Below are 12,214 nucleotides of genomic sequence, written 5' to 3'. Positions count from 1 at the left end.
ATTGTTTGGCTTTTAAAACAAAGTTCAATCTCATTTACATTATTATGTAATGCGATGCGATGCATAGAAATGTACAAATGTAATACTTTTTGAACAAAATAGCTATTTCGTTCCATTCATGTTTCTCTTTTGCAAAAAGTATATAGTTTTGAGGAAAGCAAAACCTGCCTGAGGCAGTACAATGTGCTTAAACTGCTAGCAAAAAGGAAAATAAAGCAAAAGGGGAAAAAGTAACAAAATGTTTGAACAAAGCAAAAAAAGAGAAGAGAAAAGCAGCAAAATGTCTGGATCCACATCAATCGCCTCAAGCGCGGGAGTGCGTCCTCGTCCTCTTCTTGGACGACGGTCCAGGATCACCGTTGTCATTTTCGCTATCTGAGCTATCTCCGTCCTCACCCTGAGACGACTCTACCTCCTCATCTGACTCATCGTCGTCTGGAGTAGGCTCTCGCAAACTGCTCTCAACATAGGTGCGCCTGTGTCTGCCCCGGCTATGTATAGTCATCTCGCGCCTGACTCCTCCTCCTCCTCAGGCAGGTACTGAAGGTCCTGCTGGAGCACCCCCTACGGCCGGTATCTGGAATGGGGCCTAAAAAGAACAAATGGCAAATGCATCAGTTATGCTATGAAAAACAGAGTATGAATACCGAATGCAGTGTATGAGTACAGTATATGAATGCCTTGAGCAGTGTCGTGAGCAGTATGTGAGTTATAGTATATCAATGTTGTGAGTGGTATGTAAGTGTTATGTGTCAAGTGCCGTGTCGATAATGTGATTTATCAGAACAGTATGGAACAGAATGTGCAGAGTTTTGAAACTGAGGTTGAAAGAACTCACCGGGATCCCGTAGATGGTGAGCAGGTCGATGCCCCTCTGCAGCATCCCCATCATCGAGGCCGTCAACTCCAGAGATTGACCGGTATTCTTGATGGAAGCCTGTAAAAGTATTGAAGTCGTTAGTATTCTGCGGGATATCAAATGAAATGAAATGACTGTATGAAATGAAAAGTATGGTACATACCGGAGTTGAGCCGTAAACTCTGACAAGCTCCTGCTACGGGCCTGAGTCGCCCTCGATGATCCCGCTCCTACCGCTGGCGATGCAGGTCTCTCTCTCTCGACTCAGCGAGCGCCGGTCAGAGGCCGCATCAGATAAGCCTGGATGAACTCGGTGTAGTCGCCCTCGCCTCTGAAGGGGTCAGAATCCCAGCCTATCATGAAATCCATCATCTCCTCCAAGGTGTACCTCTTAGTATGCCTCATGTGGGTAAGAGGTGGACTTGGAACTATCTGCTCCGATAAGTCGAGGGTCTGGCACAGGAAGCGCTCACCTAGATACCATTCCTGACAGACCGGGCCCTTCAGTAAAGTCCTGAATCGGGCAGTTTCCTGAGCGCCCGCGTACTAATCCCTCACTGCGTCAGGCAACGGCGACCAGGGCTGCCAAGTGATCTACAAATAATGGGATATATAGTTTGTTATCTACTGTTGAAAGTACAATGTAAAGCGAAGCTTAAATGAACTGTAAAGTTTGAAATACCTCTGCGGCGGTGATGGTGTCGAAGTATCGGCGAAAGAATAGAAAAGACTCCCGTGGCCTCCGTCCGTACCTCACATCATAGCGATGAGAGTATGGAACGCCGAGGGGGATCTCCACATCTGGCACTGGGGCAAGCCTAGGAAAGTAGGCATACACCCATAACTATAGAATGTAACAGGGTAAGAATCAGTATGCTTATCAATAAGGCAGTATGCAGATAAAGTAGAAATCAGAATCATTCTGCAGCATGTGAAGTGTATTATGCAGTGTGTGCAGTGTACAGCCAGTGCAAAGCAGATTGTGTGTGCGCATTGTGTGTGGTGTACAGATAGTGTAAAGCAGAAAAGGAAAATATACCTCCCAGGCTCGCCAGTAGCCTCCGAGTAAATGTCCGCTGCGGCGGGAGGATGAGCTCATGTATCCGTAGAGAGTGGCTAAGCTTGCGCCACCCCAGCCGTAGCGGCGGATCTGCGTCACATCCACCAGTGCACTCAGTAGGTAAAGGGCGACAGTGTTCACCCGGTCGACGAAGAGGGTGGTCCCCAGCAGGATCATGATGAATCTGCGAGCATACTGCTCCATCTCCTCTCGGGTCGTAGGTGCTTGAATCCTAAAGTGGTCCTCGAACCAAGAGTACCTCACGAATCCTGGATGGGAGAGAGGTGGCCGATCGCCGAGCAAGTACATCTGGGCGGCATCCCACTCATCCATGTCAGTGTCAAAGGGGATTGGATCACCCCCTACTCTGATGCCTATGAGCATGGAGAAGTCGAATGGGGTCATCGTCATCTCCCCCGCAGTGGAAAGGTGGAAGAAATCGGTGGTGTCCCACCACCTCTTCACTAGTGTGCCAAGAAGAGGCCTACTCGTAGCGAGGCGCGAGAGTCCCATGCAGAAAGTGCCGAAGCCGGCCTGGTCAACGATGTGGTGGACCGCATCGGGCAACTCCATGTACTATCCTCGAGCAATGGTGTTCCCATACCCCCAGAAGGCATGGCAATCTCCCTGTGTTCAAAGATAAACAGTTGCGAAGCAATGTTAGAAATACGGTGTTTGAATGCGTTCAGAGTGGATGAAAATGCAGTGTGTGTGCATGCATTTGAGTTTACACAGATATCGGGTGTGGGTGTGTGCTCTAGGTGGACTAAGCATATGATGTATCAGTGTATTTGGGTTATTCAGTTGAAAATGCAGTGTGTGTGCATATGTTCAAATTTACACAGATATCGGGTGTGGGTGTGCCCACGGTGAACTAAGTATATAATGTATCACTGTGTATGGGTTATTCAGTTAAAGAACAGTATCGACTATCAAAGTTATACAGTCTACATTGCAGAAAGTAAAGAGGGGAAGAATATACCTCAGCGGCGCCGAATGATACGTGTGACTCTGGCTCACGTAGCAAGAGCTCCAGTGGCGCGCCTCGTGCGTAGCTCCTGAAATGGCGGATGCCATCGGGAGGCAACACGTGTATCGCCGGCCGGTAGGTCGCCAGGTCGAATGGTCGAATGCTCAAAGGTAGGAGCTCGACCTCGGGGTCCATGTCCATCTCTTGGGAAGTCTCACCTCGTGGAATGTCGTCTGCCATCCCGAGAAAAGTGTGAAAATGGCCGAAAGTGTGAAGAAGGGTGAAAATGCGAAAAGTCAACCCAAAAGTCAACCTCGAGGGGTGAAAAATGGGAGAAAAGGTCAGAGTTTGGGAAAAGGCACAAAGATCGAGGGTAACTCGGGGGAAACAAACCACAAGTGGTGGAAATCGAGAATGTGACACCAGGAATGTGTTTCGTTCGGTTCAAAGTGCGTGAAACGGAAAGGGTTTCGTGAATCTAACGATGGGGGAGGCTCGAAAACAAGAGAAAAACAAAGATCTATGGTTGGAAAATCACCTAGAGAGAGAAAGGAATGATTTTCGAGCTTGGAGAAGTGAGAATATAGGGTTTGGAACCCTATATTTAAAAGACCCGAGGCAAAAAGACAAAACTGTCCCGAAATTGCCATTTTTGGCCGATCGGCCAAATTGTTAGCCGATCGGCTAAATATTTGGCCGATGATCTCATTTGATGGCCGATGGATGGCCGACAGCCTCCCCTTGTGGCCGATGCACTTCAAATACCCTTGTTTGGGTCAGTTATGTTGTTTGGAACCCTCATTCCTCAAGAAAGTGCAAGAAAGTACATTTTTGAAGCTTAACCAGCCTCCGTGTTGACCTCGAACCGTGTCTTTCGTGTGTGATGCTTGGTACGCGCAATGTGTATCCTTTTTCGTATCCTTTTGTATCTTGCGAGATTCAAAAATTACTTTAAATATGTTGCATTACAATGCTTTGTCATGTTTTTAATAAGCGCGCTTGTCATACGTGTTTTTGCTCTTGCATTTAGCATGCCTTATCTTTGCTTTGAAGTCGCATCTCAGCATCGCAAATAGTGTACCTCTACCATGCTTGCATTGTCATGCACATCTCTTTCTTGCTTCACACATTGTACGCATTGTCGCACATGCTTTACTTACATGTGTTTTTTTTTATGCCTTTCTTGCCTTACACGTTATTTTGCATTGTTTTGCATATCATCCATAACTTGCATTGTCCCGCTCGTTATTTGTATTGTTTTGCATATCCTTAGATAACTTGCGTTGTCTGGCTCGTTATTTGCATTGTTTTGCATATTTATCTATAACTTGTGTTGTCTCGCTTGTTATTTGCATTGTTTTGCATACCATCCATAACTTGTGTTGTCTCGCTCGTTATTTGCATTGTTTTGCATATTCATCTATAACTTGCATGGTCTCGTTCGTTACTTGCATTGTTTTGCATATCATCCATAACTTGCATTGTCTCGCTCGTTATTTGCATTGTTTTGCATATTCATTTATAGCTTGCGTTGTCTCGCTCGTTACTTGCCTTGTTTTGCATATCATCTATAACTTGTGTTGTCTCGCTCGTTATTTGCATTGTTTTGCATATCATCTATAACTTGCGTTGTGTCGCTCGTTATTTGCATTGTTTTGCATATCCTTATATAACTTGCGTTGTCTCGCTCGTTATTTGCATTGTTTTGCATATTCATCTATAACTTGCGTAGTCTCGCTCGTTATTTGCATTGTTTTGCATATCCTTATATAACTTGCGTTGTCTCGCTTGTTATTTGCATTGTTTTGCATATTCATCTATAACTTGCGTTGTCTCGCTCGTTATTTGCATTGTTTTGCATATCTTTATATAACTTGCCTTGTTTCGCTCGTTATTTGCATTGTTTTGCATATCCTTATATAACTTGTGTTGTTTCGCTCGTTATTTGCATTGTTTTGCACCCCATCTCACTTGCGTTGTTTTGCACCCCATCTAACTTGCGTTGTTTTGCACCCCCCACCTAACTTGCGTTGTTTCGCACCCCATCTAACTTGCATTATTTTGCACCCCATCTAATTTGCATTGTTTTGCACCCCATCTAACTTGCGTTGTTTCGCACCCTTCTCTAACTTGCGTTGTTTCGCACCCTTCTCTAACTTGTGTTGTTTCGCACCCTTCTCTAATTTGCGTTGTTTTGCACCCTTCTCTAACTTGCATTGTTTCGCACCTTCTCTAACTTGTGTTGTTTCGCACCTCTCATATAACTTGCGCTGTTACGCTCGTTACTTACGCTATCACGCAAGTTCTACTTGCATTGTTATACACACTTCACTCGCGTTGTCACACACTTTTCACTTGCATTGCTATGCATGTTTCTAACGATATTGTACCTGTTAAGCTTCTTTCTTTTTCAAGCACGATATTGTATGTACGGTTCATTGGAAGCTGGTGCGACAAGACGAACCGGACGGTATTGTATGTACTCCGTGTGAGACGTAGCGAGAATTGAATAATTCTCTTACATCCTTTCTGCATGTAATGTAGTTTGGTTTTTATTTGCTTGCTTAAACTGTTGCATGTTATGCTTCATTACAGCTTCCTTTGCATGATCATAAGTTATGTTCGGCATCGTACATGTCCTTTGCATCTTGCCCCCGCTTGCGGGCATATCTCTTTGATTATCTTGTATGCTTGTCTAAGTCTTCGGCCTTGTCAAAAATGGGTCGTCTCTGGGCTTCGACATTCACTCCCGTCATCTTATGACTTTCGAGTTCTGTCAAAGAGGGGCAACTGTAGACACCACATTTTTGACCGTCCTCAAGACTTGAACGTCATCGTTTGAACACCCGATGATCATCCATGCTTGTGTTCATTTTGAGTTTCCGAAGGTCTCGGCTATGCGCCTTGCCTTAGGATCTCTCAACTTGTCTGTTTTGTGCTTGGTTGTGGACCAAGGACTTGTGTTTTGCTTCTGAGGGAAGAAGGTGGCTTGTTAGCCATTCCCTCAACCCATCGGCCAAAAGTGTTAGCCGATCAGCACTCTTTTTGGTCGATCGGCCATTTCTTTTGGCCGAGACCTTTTCTTTGCTATTTGCAGAGACTGTGCTTCTAGCTGGTGCCAGCTGTTGGCCACTTTCTGTCTCCTCCATACACGTGTATGGAGGGATTTCAACCAAGCTTAGCTTGCTTAGGAAGCTTTGGAATTGAATTCCTATAAGAAGGGAGACCCCTCTACCTTCCCAAGGGTTCTGAAAAATTGTATTAGAGAAGTTATATATCTCTCTCTATATTCCTCCCTTTCTCTCTCTCTCTATATTGGCCCTTGTTTGTGCCCTAAAGTGAGAATTCTTCTTGCATTTTGCCTAGAACCCCTTAGCCAAACCTCTTGACCTTGGAGCTGAGGTTCCATAGGACTTGTTTTAACATCCTAGAGTTGGTTTTGGCACAGGAGAGTTGCTGGTTTTGTTGTTCTACAAGGGTGAGCCTCTCATCCTCTTTTAAGCTTTGTTTTGCTTGAGTACTTAGCCATATTTGCATGCTTCTTTTGGCTTAGCTTTAAACTGAAAATAGCTTTGTTTTGAGTTTCTTAACATGTTTGTTTGAGGGCTCATTGGTGTTGAGGGGTGGTCTACCCCCTTTGTGCCTTATTTGGCCTTGTTTTGGGCCACCTCCTTTAGGCTTTTGTTTAGTCTTTGTCTGGCCTCTTCACCACTGAATCCCAGAGGAATTTCAGTGGTGGAAGTGAGGTTTTGAGGCCTCAAATAGGAGGGGGTTATCCCCCCTTCGCTTCTCTTGTGTGCTTGTGGTATTGGCTTACTAGGTTAGCATGTTTTTATACCTCTTTGTGACTTCATTTCAGTATGTATTAGGCTTTGTTTTGCCATGATATAACACTGTTTTGACTTGGTTTGACCATATCATGCATGCCTTATGTACTTGTAGTGCAATCCTCTCTATTGCCTTAACATGTTTTGTGTAGTAAGCCATGTTTTTAGCATGATTTTGGCTTGACCTAAAGAAGCTTTTATTTATATTTTAGCATGTTTAAGCTCTGCTTGAAGTGTTTTGCGTTGTGCATGCCTTGCTTTGTATAGCCACAATGCATTTCGGCTTGTTAGCTTTGAGTGCCCAAGTCATTAGCATGCATTACTTGGACCATTTTCATGATTTGGCATCATTCAATATGTGTTTTCAGTCCATGTTTCATGCTCATATACTTGCACTTATCACTCATTTGATGTCTTGAAGAGTTAATGTTTTATGCCTCATGAATGGATCATTGTGCGTGCCTCCATGCTTAGGTCTTTGGGATGCCATCTAAGTGGGTTTTTGGTCTTGTTTTACCATGCCATAACTCTGTTTTTTATTGGTTAAGTCATGCCATGTTTGGTTTTGATAGGTGTAGTGTAACACCCCTTTTGTAGCCTTGTATGCCTCATGCTTTTGGTGCTGTGTTCTAGCTTGTGTTGGCTAGTTTCGGGCTTGTTTTTGGTCTCGTATTGACCTACCTTGGGACTGTTTTTGGGTAGGGGTGTTCAAGCAACCGAATCATCCGACTAATCCGACCCGAACCGACTGACCCGAATGCATGACGGACGGTTTCGAGCTTAGTTTCGGTCGAAGGCGGGTCTGGTTTCAAAATTAATTTCGGTTTTCGGTCGGATGTCGATTTTACATAATAAAAAATAATTAAAACCGAACCGACCGTATATTATTAATAAATTAATGATACAAAATTCTGATGATGGTTTTATAACTTCTATATATTTCTCTAATTGATTTGACAAATCACACACACAACTTCCAACACCCTTATCAACATCTCTCTCTATCTCAAAGAAATCAAAAGACAGGCCATGATCAAATCTCACCAACCCCATTTTCCCCTCTCTTTGTCTCTCTTTGTTTCAGAGTGATAGATTTCAAACCATCATCTTGTATCTCAAAAAATCAAACGGCAGATGATGGTGGTCTCTCTCCTCACACAGTCATAAATTTCAAATCATATTGTATCTCAAAAAACTCAAACAGCAGGTGGATGATGATGAGCACCCACCTACCCTTTCCTATCTCTCTCTCTCTATATCCCTCTCAAGCTCTCACTTTCTTCAGAAATTTCCCAAGTTCTCTCTCTCTTTCACGAATTCTCTCCCTATTTCTCTTTGAAACCCTAATGCATCCATAGTTTCTCTAATGGTCTCACCCATAAATCTGAACCAAATCTTTAATTTCAAACCCTAAATACTCTATATATTAAACATCAACTATGAAAACCCTCTTTGATTCAAGGCTATTGATGAAGAAAACCCTGTAACTTCGAAGTATTGAAGTTTCAAAGTTCTCTACTCAACGATCAACCAAACCCCAGGTACAATTTTATGAAAATTTTGTAATTTTTTTTGTTAATGGTTAATCATTGTTTTAATAATGTTTACTCAAACCTTCCAACCCATTTACAAATTATTCTCTCTCTCTCTCTCTCTCTCTCTCTCAAAAGTAAAAACACACATGTATTACATACATACACCTACGCACTCTCTGTTTTTGTCTTCTCACTGTCTCATTGCATGAACTCGGATTTTCAATTCAGATTTTCAGCCCTAGAAACCGAAAGATTTTTCAAATAGGTACTTTTTTTTTCATTATTTTTTTTCTCAAGATTTTGGTTTTTTTTTTTTAGTGCTTAAATACGGTAGATATCATATATGTATTTTATTATCGTTTCATGAGAACTGAATATGATGGTGCTAAATTTTTCAGTTTCCATTAACAATTTATTTGAACTATTTCTGTTCATTATTTTTCAATTTAAAACGTTTATTGATTGTTCTGTTGTTTAACATGAAAGAAAAATATGTTCACTGTTTTAATAATGTATATTGATTGTTCTGTTGTTTAACATGTTCTTTATTCAAATTAATAATCCTTGAGTTTTTCAAAGGTTTAATGTGTTCATATTGATTATTAAAGGTTTACTGTATTCTGTTTGAAAATATGTATTCATATTGATTATTAAAGGTTTAATGTGTTCTGTTTGAGCATATTGATTGATATGTTCTGTTTAATGTGTTCATATTGATTTGTAAAGGTATTGATTATTAAAGGTTTAATGTGTTCTGTGTAAAAAAATAAACTTTGAGCTTTTTTTTTTTTTTCATTTTTCTCAGGAATTGGTTTTAAAGTAGCTTCAAAATGTCTATTATTTTTTAAATGCTATTATGATTTTTGTTTAAGTTTGTCATGTTTTTGTATCATTGCTTTTTAAATTGTTTATGCAATTTTTCATGAGGTTCTTTCTTCTTCTTCTTCTTCTTTTTTTTTTTCTTTTTTTTTTTTTTTTTTTTTTTAAATTTGTAATAGATAATGGATCATCCAAATCAACATATTGCCCAGGATGCTACTGTTATTCCCCCTTCTACTATCCAAGACCCTATTGATAATCCTTCAAAACCACCTAAGGTGCGTGCAAAAGGTACTGGGAGAAAACCTTAAAGGGCATGGGATCATTTTGATAAAATCAAGGCTGAAGATGGGGTAACTAGGGCTGTTTGTAAATATTGTCAAAAGGAGTATTTGGCTGATTCGAAGGGGCATGGGACAAGCAACTTGTTGAGTCACTTGACTTCTTGTCGAAAATATCCTCACAGAGATGTGGATAATAATGGACAACAAACTTTGTCTTTTCAGTCCAAAAAAGATGGAGATGAGGGTGTTAATCTTGTGGCAATGAGCTTTAGTGTAGAAGCTGCAAGAAGAGCTCTTGCTGAGATGATAGTGCTTGATGAATTACCTTTTAGGTTTGTAGAAGGCGAAGGGTTTAAGAGATTTTGCGCCGTTTTGCAACCAAAGTTTAAGAACATTCCATCTCGTGTTACCATTGCTAGAGACATTGTAGGGATTTTCAACAATGAGAGGGATAAGTTAAGAAAAGTATTGAAAGGGCGTAGGATTTGCCTTACCACTGACACGTGGACCTCAATTCAAAACTTAAACTATATGTGTCTCACAGCCCACTTCATAGATGATGATTGGAAATTACAAAAAAGAATCATAAACTTTGGTCAAGTGGAAGATCATAAGGGAGAGACAATTGGTAAAAAACTTGAAATGTGCTTACTGGAATGGAACATTGGTAGCATATTTACATTGACTGTAGACAATGCTAGTTCGAACAGCACCACAATTAAGTTTTTAAAGCGGAAAATAAGGGACTGGAAAGGGACTGTTTTGGGGCATGAGTTCTTACACATGCGCTGCTGTGCGCATATTCTGAACCTTATAGTGGGAGATGGTTTGAAAGAGCTTCATACATCCATTGCTAGAGTTCGTGAAGCTGTGAGGTATGTAAGGTCCTCTCCCAATAGATATGAAGTTTTTAAGAAGTGTGATGAGAAACAAAAAATTGTGTCGAAAAGTCTTGTGTGTCTTGATGTGCCAACTAGGTGGAACTCCACTTACCTAATGTTGGAAGCTGCTGAAAAGTTTGAAAAGGCTTTTGAGAGATTAGAGGATGAGGACTCTAATTACCGAGCTTACTTCAAGGTTTGTGAGGGTGAGGATGGAGATGGGCAGGTGTTTGGGGATGAAGATGAGAATATGGATGAAGATGAGAATGAGGATGGGGATGGAGAAAATGGGAGGAAGAAGTCAAGGAGATCTCCAACAGCAAGAGATTGGAATAATTGCAGAATTTTTTTAAAGTTCTTAAAACTTTTTTACAATGCAACCAAACGATTTTCAGGTTCTCTTTTTGTTACTTCCAATTGCTTCTTTGATGAGATGTTGTCATCCAAACCAAGATAGAGCAATTAATCAAAAAGGATGACAAACTTTTGTCCACAATGGCACAAAACATGAAAGAAAAATTTGAAAAGTATTGGGGTAATGGGGAGAAAATCAACTTACTTGTGTATGTTGTTGTTTTACTTGATCCTAGAAAGAAACTGAGGTATTTGAAATTCTGTTTTGCACAATTGCTTGTTGAAAGAGTGGTGAATGAGATGACAGGACGGGTAAAGGATTGTTTGTCTCGTTTGTACGAGCATTATGCTTCTCATGATTTGGTAACTGTCGAAATGCCTAATGTGTGTGAAGGATCAGCGATGAAGGTTGATGATGACTGTGATGATCCACATCTATTAATTGCGTCTCAATTTAATACTTATTTGGAAGAAGAATGCTGTAGTCTGTGTAAATCTGAGGTTGATAGGTACTTGGCAGATAGGTGTGAAGCTTCCAATGAAGAAAAGTTTGATATATTGGGATGGTGGAAGGTCAATTCTTCCAAGTATAGAGTGTTGTCCCAAGTTGCACGTGATGTCTTGGCAATACCCGTCTCTACAGTAGCTTCTGAATCAGCCTTTAGTACAGGAGGACGCATTTTAGACCCATTTCGTAGTTCATTATCTCCAATGATGGTGGAGGCTCTGATATGTACATAGAATTGGCTGCAAAGCATAGTTCCTATTTCTCTTCAGAAGGCAATGGATGATGTGGAGGAACTTGAACAATATGACCCTGCAGGTAATTTTTTGATTTATTTTTATTTTTATATTTATGTTTTGTACTAAATATAACATAACATTGTTTTAAATTTGGATTAATTGGTCTACTGCTTGTAGCTCTTTCTGAATTGGCATCAACCTCAAACCCAAGTCCAAATATTATCACACTCTAGTATGGCTTGGTAAAGTTACTCAATTCTATATCTTTAATTTTTATTTCTTACTTAATTAATAAAATCTATTTGCAACATGTTCTCATTTTCTATGTTTTTTGTATTTGCAGGCTTCGATCTTTTTGGTTTCATGGGGAGTTAACTGACTTTCTTGACTTTTGGTTTTATACAATTAACATAGATCAGTACTCTTCTTTTTGACTTTATGAACAAATATTTTTGCACATGGATAGTGATTGGGATAACTATACTTGTGAATGTTTTGATGGATTACTGTCTGTAATTATGATAGACTGAAAATGGATGGTGACAAACTAAGTAGTTAGCTTATTTTGTTAGTTTTAATGTGGATGGTGGCAGTAGGTGGAATTTTTTTGGCAATACTGCTTATTGCATTTGATGTATTTTGGACAGATTCTATTATAGCATTTGATGTATTTTGGACAGATTTTATTTCTTTCTACTGCTTCAGATTATTTGATGCATTTGAAGTATTTTGGACAGATTTTATTTTGGACAGATCTATTCCTAGTGCTACAGATTATTCATTTAGTATTTATTATGTTAGTGCTTCAAATTATTCATTTGGACAGATTCTATTCCTAGTGCTTCAGATTATTCATTTAGTATTTATTTAGTTAGCTTACT

At 40.5% G+C, this 12,214-nt stretch overlaps 1 protein-coding gene across 3 annotated transcripts; it reads left to right on the top strand.

The window, feature by feature from the left end:
• The first annotated feature begins 7,716 nt into the window (after positions 1–7,716).
• LOC114270411 (putative AC transposase) lies at positions 7,717–11,979 on the top strand. Of its 3 annotated transcripts, none has more exons than XM_082909149.1 (4): positions 7,717–8,257; positions 9,250–11,412; positions 11,511–11,575; positions 11,677–11,979. In XM_082909149.1, exon 2 carries the CDS (start codon positions 9,616–9,618, stop codon positions 10,690–10,692), a length of 1,077 nt encoding a protein of 358 aa, XP_082765275.1. In that variant the 5' UTR covers positions 7,717–8,257; positions 9,250–9,615; the 3' UTR covers positions 10,693–11,412; positions 11,511–11,575; positions 11,677–11,979. The 3 variants fall into 3 exon arrangements, with proteins under 3 accessions (XP_082765275.1, XP_082765277.1, XP_082765276.1); XM_082909150.1 differs by lacking the exon at positions 7,717–8,257 and adding an exon at positions 8,348–8,516; XM_082909151.1 differs by lacking the exon at positions 11,511–11,575.
• Positions 11,980–12,214: the final 235 nt, after the last annotated feature.

The sequence above is a fragment of the Camellia sinensis genome, chromosome 15 (genome assembly GCF_055761805.1).
Source record: "Camellia sinensis isolate YWXY chromosome 15, ASM5576180v1, whole genome shotgun sequence".
NCBI lineage: Eukaryota > Viridiplantae > Streptophyta > Magnoliopsida > Ericales > Theaceae > Camellia > Camellia sinensis.
The sequence above is the reverse complement of the archived record's forward strand: the minus strand, read 5'-3'. Positions and strand labels throughout refer to the sequence as shown.

Excerpts from the sequence above, each read along its gene's own strand:
- LOC114270411 (XM_082909151.1), top strand. The coding sequence starts at position 9,616 with ATGAGCTTTAGTGTAGAAGCTGCAAGAAGAGCTCTTGCTGAGATGATA.